The sequence below is a fragment of the Conger conger genome, chromosome 14 (assembly GCF_963514075.1).
Source record: "Conger conger chromosome 14, fConCon1.1, whole genome shotgun sequence".
In the NCBI taxonomy this organism is placed as follows: domain Eukaryota; kingdom Metazoa; phylum Chordata; class Actinopteri; order Anguilliformes; family Congridae; genus Conger; species Conger conger.
This window is the reverse complement of record NC_083773.1, coordinates 8,505,504-8,512,774: the sequence shown is the minus strand read 5'-3', so window position 1 is coordinate 8,512,774 and position 7,271 is coordinate 8,505,504. Positions and strand designations below refer to the sequence as shown.

Here is a 7,271-nt window from a genome sequence, read left to right as displayed (position 1 = left end):
ATCATTTATATTATGTTACATTACATTAACGGCATTTGGCAGACGCTCTTATCCAGAGCAACGTACAACAAAGTGCAAAGTGCACACCCATAACCAGGGATAAGTGAGCTGAAACACCCTAGAGGGAAGTACAATTTCCCTCTGTGTCACTCTTTCAAAAAAAAAAAGGATGCGCTCATGTCTTCAGGAACCTCAAAGCTCCTGGTTTCTACCTCCGAGAAGCAGCACCTTAAATGTAAATGGGTGGGAATTTCCTTTAGGATTGTGGACCACGATTGACTTCCAAATCAGGCAAGGAACAGGGAGAAAGGAAGTGGAAAATAAGCCATTTGAATGGCAGCCCAATACCGTACCAAGGGGGGAGGAGTCTTACCTGGGCTTTGGAATCCTGCTGCCTGCAGAAACACTGGGGGCGGGGCTACAGGGCACGGGGGCGGGACTGCGGGGGGCGGGGTCACACGGGACGGGGCTGCCGCAGAGGAAATCCGAGGCGTCGACCACGATGTCATCATCGTCCCGCAGGGCCCCCCCCAGCGCGGCAGCCACGCTCGCCGCTATGGCCGGCCCCTGGTGCTCATGGGTAATCCTGCAGGGCATGTCCTGCTGCACCTGGAGGATGTTATCAGCCTGGAGGCAGTGAAGACAAGAGAGAGAGGGAGAGAGGGAGAGAGAGAGGGAGGGAGGGAGAGACAGAGAGATAGAGGGAGAGGGAGAGAGAAGGAGAGAGAAAGATGGAGGGGGAGAGGGAGAGAGAGGAGGGAGAGGGAGGGAGAGGGGGAGAGAGAAATAAAGCGAATTAATTAAAAAAATTTAAATTGAGAGAGAGAGTCCACAGGAGACGAATGCATTGGACCGTGTTTGAAGGTATTTTGGGAACAGTGTGCAGGTGTAATAAGAGATGTACTCCACCCTGTATCTGGCATCTGGCCGCAGCCTCATGGCTGTGCGGGCATGTTGGGACAGGGGTCTCCTGTAGCCAACGGCAGACACCGGACGTGCCATCATCTGCTGGGCCCTGCGGTACACAGAGACAGAGAGAGATGGAGAGAACTACCCCAGCAAACTACCCCAGCAAACTACACCAGCAAACTACCCCAGCACGGACGTCACACAGACAGGGTTATGAGTGTGGTACGGAACGCCACACAGACCAACAGTGTAGACTCGCAGATTCAGACCGGGTTTTTAAACTAATCGATTGTCCTCAGAACTACCAAAATATGTGCTACATTCAGACCTTACCGTTAGTTCTAATACACAAGTACACATACTGACAAATATAAATGACAGCTTTTATATAATTTTAAATACATTTACACTGACTCCGATCACATTTACACAGTGATGTAACTTATTTACGGAGTAAAGCCTTTACAAAACACATTTTTACAGAAAATGTGCAGTTGTAGTTTATTCAACTGTCTTTTTCTACTTGATCAACCAAATGCAGGTGACACATTACATCACTTTACATGACATCACAATCATTCAGCTGATCATTTAGCTTTATCCAGCATCCAGCTACTCCTGCTGATCAATCAAGCACCTTTACATTTGCCACATGCTTTAACCTATAGCCTATAGCCCCACCCATAACCCCCAACCCAGCCCTACACCTGACATGCCTGCCCCAACACTGCCCACCCCCACCACACCACAAAACGTCCCCCCAATTACACTCCCCCACCACCCACAGCTGTACCCAGACAGATAAAGTGAAGGTGGGGGGTAGGGTGTTGGGCAGTGAAGGTGGGGGGTAGGGTGTTGGGCAGTGAAGGTGGGGGGTAGGGTGTTGGGCAGTGAAGGTGGGGGGTAGGGCGCTGGGCAGTGAAGGTGGGGGGTAGGGTGTTGGGCAGTGAAGGTGAGGGGTAGGGTGTTGGGCAGTGAAGGTGGGGGGTAGGGTGTTGGGCAGTGATGGTGGGGGGTAGGGCCCAGGCAGTGAAGGTGGAGGGTAGGGTGTAGGCAGTGAAGGTGGGGGGTAGGGTGCTGGGCAGTGAAGGTGGAGGGTAGGGTGTAGGCAGTGAAGGTGGGGGGTAGGGTGCTGGCAGTGATGGTGGGGGGTAGGGTGCTGGGCAGTGAAGGTGGAGGGTAGGGTGTAGGCAGTGAAGGTGGGGGGTAGGGTGCAGGCAGTGATGGTGGAGGGTAGGGTGCTGGGCAGTGAAGGTGGAGGGCAGGGTGCAGGCAGTGAAGGTGGAGGGTAGGATGCAGGGCAGTGATGGTGGAGGGTAGGGCGCAGGCAGTGATGGTGGAGGGCAGGGTGCAGGCAATGATGGTGGAGGGCAGGGTGCAGGCAGTGATGGTGGAGGGTAGGGTGCTGGGCAGTGAAGGTGGAGGGTAGGGCGCAGGCAGTGATGGTGGAGGGTAGGGTGCAGGCAATGATGGTGGAGGGCAGGGTGCAGGCAGTGATGGTGGAGGGCAGGGTGCAGGCAATGATGGTGGAGGGCAGGGTGCAGGCAGTGATGGTGGAGGGTAGGGTGCAGGGCAGTGATGGTGGAGGGCAGGGTGCAGGCAGTCTTACTCCTTGATCCGGGCGCAGGATCTCAGTTTCCATTTCAGCTCCTCCTCGTCGAAGAAAGCCCTGTTGGCCAGTTTATTCTTCACCTCCATGGGGATGAAGTTCTCAATGATCAGCTGCCTGGAAGAGGACATGAACTGTTCATTCACACACACAAGCACGCACACAGTCATTATGTCTGACTCATTCACCAGTGACTTGACTGACTCCCCCTCAGGGCCCAGTTCAGTTTGTTTTTGGAAGTGGCGACAAAAAATATGTACCTGACATGCATATGACATACCATCATTATTATTAATTATCATTATTATAATAATTATTATTAAACATTTGGCATTATTATAGCGTATCAGTGACAAAACATCTCTCCCATGAAACCTAACTTTTAACGTTAGAAGCAACGTTAAATAGAGCTCCCATTTACTTCCTTCATTGAAGCATTCCCATCTCAGTACTTGTGTTACTACAGACGATGTAGGAACATTTGTGAAATAATGGCGATTTAGAGAAAATGATTCCAGCCTAATTATTACATTAGTCGGGGGGGGGGTCATTTTGAGGTAATGAATTGGCAAGGAAATAATTAGTACTTATTAATAATTAATCGTTAGTAATGCTAGGTGCTGGCAGGATGGAGGCCAGCAGAACACCAGCCTTTCTGTCCCTAGACGTGTCCGTTATAACTACACTCATAACACGGCAATTCTCCACCAGATCTGACCTGCTTTCTCCTGGAGAAAACAAAGACAATGCAGTCCGGGGAATGAGGTTAGAGGCTAGTGCTATATTTTAAATACATTCATAAATCTCTGTGGGGCACTGCTGTTGGGGCCTGGTCTCTGGGCCTGGAGGGGGAGAGGGGGCAGGGCAGCAGGGAATAGGGGGCAGGTTAAGGTCTCCGAGTTCATACTTGAGCTTCAAGTCCCGGGTCACCTCGTTCTGCGACTGCTCCAGGTCCTGCCTCTGTTTGATATGCTCCTCCTGGATATCACAGATATCCCCCTTCACTGCCTGCAGCTTCCCAAACAGCTGAGGGGGAGGGAGGGGGACAGAGACAGGGGGAGGGGTGGTGAGATGGACGGGGACACATTAAGCATGGGTCCGCCTCCTATCAACATCAGGAGAGAGACTTGCATCTGTTTCTGAGTTTGTCTATTAGACCATGAACCACCTGGGCTGCAGCAAACAACGTACACACGCACACGTACACACACTCGTACACACGTACACGCGCACGTACACACACTCACATGCACACATGCTCACACACACATGTACACACTCACATGCATCCACGCGCACAAACGCGCACACCCACTCACATGCACACACGCGCACACACACACACGTTCACGCACTCACATGCACACGCGCGCACGCACACACACACGTACACGCGCTCACATGCACACGTGCGCACGCGCACACACACACACACGTACACACGCTCACATGCACACGTGCGCACACACACATGTACACACTCACATGCATCCACGCGCACAAACGCGCGCACCCACTCACATGCACACACGAGCACACACACACACGTACACGCACTCACATGCACACGCGCGCACGCGCACACACACACACACACACACACACGTACACACGCTCACATGCACACGTGCGCACACACACATGTACACACTCACATGCATCCACGCGCACAAACGCGCACACCCACTCACATGCGCACACGCGCACACACACACGTACACGCGCTCACATGCACACGCGCGCACGCACACACACACACACACACGTACACGCGCTCACATGCACACGTGCGCACGCGCACACACACACACACGTACACACGCTCACATGCACACACGCGCACAAACGCGCACACCCACTCACATGCGCACACGCGCACACACACACGTACACGCGCTCACATGCACACGTGCGCACGCGCACACACACACACACACACACACACACGTACACACGCTCACATGCACACGTGCGCACACACACATGTACACACTCACATGCATCCACGCACACAAACGCGCACACCCACTCACACACACACACACACACCTTTTTCAGCTTCTTGGTCTTGATGTCCACCTCCTGCTGCAGAGAACTGTACGTCTCCTTCAGCTCCAGCGTCTCCTCATCCCAGCTCTCCACCTGCTGCTGCATCTCCCTCTCCCTGCGTTTCTGCTCAGACGCCACACGCCACCACAGCACAGCACAGACAGAGCGTGAGGTCGTGCTGAGGCCTCCTGGGGCTCACAGCATTGGGCTGCGTGATGCCATGTCCGCACTGGTGACCGGACCCTACCTGCTCAGCGATTTCCTGCCGCTTCTGTTCCAGGATCTTCTGCTGCTCGTTGGTGTGGTCCACAATGTTCTTACCCCCAACGAGCAGCTTGCTCTCCATCGCCTGAGAGAAGAGGGGGGCAGGACCATACCACAGTAAGGACATACTACTACTGGTACTACTACTACTACTACTACTACTACTACTAGTACTACTACTACTACGACTACTACTACTACTACCATTATTGTCAACACTACAATTTTCTGTCAACAGTAAAATAGTTACATTTACAAAGAGAAATAAACAAAGAATGTCTGCAAAGAAAGTATGATGTGCTAAAAGGAGACTAAGAGCTCAGCAGGCTGACAGAGGTCCCGTTTGGGGCAGGAGAGGCCCCGCTCACCCTGACTTTGGCCGCCAGCGTCTCCCCAGCCTCCTGCTCCATCTGCAGCTGCTCTATCCTCCTCTCCTTCTGCCCCAGCAGCCTCCGCCTCTCCTCCACCACCAGGCTGCGGTCCTCCATGATGGCCTTCCGCTCGCTCTCCAGCTGCTCCTGCTGCTCCTGCCAGTACTGCGCGCCTCCTCCTCCTCCTGCCACGCTGTCCTCCGCCACCTCCTCATCCTCATCCTCATCCTCATCGTCGTCGTCATCGTCGTCCAGCTCCTCCAGCTCCGCGCCTCCTCCGTCCCCCAGGCTCTGCCAGTCCCTCTTCCACCTCCTCCTCCTCCCCCCCCTGCCCCCGGACCTCCTCTCCAGCTGCTCCTTCAGCCTGGCGATCTCCTCCTGGAACTCGCGCAGGAGCGCGTCCTTGGGGTCCTCGTTGACGCGCGGCCGGTTGCGGATGTTCTTGGCCCGGCTGGAGTAGCGTAGCGTGGTGAGCGTCTCCTCCATGTTGTACGAGGCGGGGCCGATGTTGGCCACCATCACCGTCCTGGCGTTCCCGCCCAGCGAGTCCTGCAGCAGCCGGGTGAGCTTGGAGTCGCGGTACGGCACGTGCGTGCTCTTCCCGTCCACCAGGGCGGAGATGACGTTGCCCAGGGCGGAGAGCGAGAGGTTGATCTTGGCGGCCTCCTTCAGGCGTTCTCCCCGGACGCCCGTCTTGCTCTGCCGCTCGCTGCCCGCCAGGTCCACCAGGTTGAGCTTGCCGACCCGGATGTGGTTCTGCCGGTCGGGGCCCAGCTCGCTGCACTCCACCGTGACGACGAAGATGGCGTGCGACCGCGAGCTGTGCTCGTTCATGTTGGTCGCGCCGACCGAGCGGTTCTGGTTGCCCACGTTCATCACCTGCTCGATCTCGGCCACGCTCTTGGTGACGAAGGAGGACAGGTCCTTGACGTACACGCCGGTGTCGGGCCGCTCCCTCAGCTCCAGGCGATGCGACTGGTCTCTGAACAGCAGGTCCCGGATCTCCTCCTGGTAGATCTCCAGGTAGGAGGCCCGGACCAGGTACTGCTGGTTCTGCGAGCGCGATATGTGCGTGAAGACGTGCTCGAAGGAGTTGGGGATCACGCCCCTCCTCTCCGCGTCGTGCCGCACGCCCTCCATGGTGTAGGTCTTGCCCGTGCCCGTCTGGCCGTAGGCGAAGATGGTGCCGTTGAAGCCCAGGAGCACGGAGTCCACCAGCGGCCGGAAGCTCTCGTCGTACAGGTCCAGCTGCTTGGAGTCCCAGTCGTAGACCGAGTCGAAGGTGAACACCTTGGGGTGCTCGTGAGCGGAGCCGCCCCGGGGGTTCCTCACCGTCACCTGGCCCAGCTTCACGTCCACCGCCACCACCCGCTGGAAGTTAGCCGCCTTCTCCTTCTCGTTCATGGGCCGACATCGGACCACCACCTTCACCGCCTCCAAGGACCTGCCCTTCGACATGATGAGGGGGCTACGGCGCTGCCTGCTCACTTATTTGTGTTAACTGAAAGTTTTTATTTATTTATTATTATAATTATACATATATTTCTTCTTTTTTTTTTTTTTTTTTTACTTTTGGGGGTATTAGGTGAGTTGTTTTTCCAGCATTAGAACCTACACACAGGAGAAAAACAAAAACAAAGGTTTGTCAACGTTATCATCAACTGAGAGTAGTGGTGCAAAGACCTCTGTGCACTCCAAAATACATTATAAAATTATACTATATTACAGAAAGAGTTGGACAAGGACACCAACTGAGTTCAAGTTCCGAAGACACAATAATGTGATTGGTTGAGTATTCAAACTATATACAAATTAGATACACTGGTTGTGCATTTAAATTATGCGACTGAGATTGCCTTAGCAACAGATATGAAGTCAGTTATGTATTTCTTTCATTTTTGGCTTGATATGCAAAGTGTAGCCCACCGTTAATGCGAAACAAGCTGAACATGCACTCGTGTGAATTATTAATCAGGATGACGAAATTAGACCAGATACCATGAATTCTCAATGCAATAGAAAATAACGTTCAACCAGATAAAACCAAAACGGCATCCCAAACTAGGCAT

General features: G+C 53.9%; 1 protein-coding gene across 1 annotated transcript; it reads right to left on the bottom strand.

Moving 5' to 3' along the window:
- Positions 1-2,555: 2,555 nt before the first annotated feature.
- Positions 2,556-6,711, bottom strand: LOC133110180 (kinesin-like protein KIF3B). The gene is made up of 5 exons (XM_061220086.1): positions 5,200-6,711; positions 4,815-4,916; positions 4,568-4,690; positions 3,449-3,544; positions 2,556-2,635 (listed from the first exon to the last, which is right to left on the bottom strand). Exons 1-5 carry the CDS (start codon positions 6,658-6,660, stop codon positions 2,621-2,623), a joined length of 1,797 nt encoding a protein of 598 aa, XP_061076070.1. The 5' UTR covers positions 6,661-6,711; the 3' UTR covers positions 2,556-2,620.
- Positions 6,712-7,271: the final 560 nt, after the last annotated feature.

Coding starts and splice junctions, on each gene's coding strand:
- LOC133110180 (XM_061220086.1), bottom strand. CDS start 6,660: ATGTCGAAGGGCAGGTCCTTGGAGGCGGTGAAGGTGGTGGTCCGATGT. Junction 4,917..5,199: donor CGCTGGCGGCCAAAGTCAGG/GTGAGCGGGGCC, acceptor CTCTTCTCTCAG/GCGATGGAGAGCAAGCTGCT. Junction 3,545..4,567: donor AGACCAAGAAGCTGAAAAAG/GTGTGTGTGTGT, acceptor CCTCCCCCTCAG/CTGTTTGGGAAGCTGCAGGC.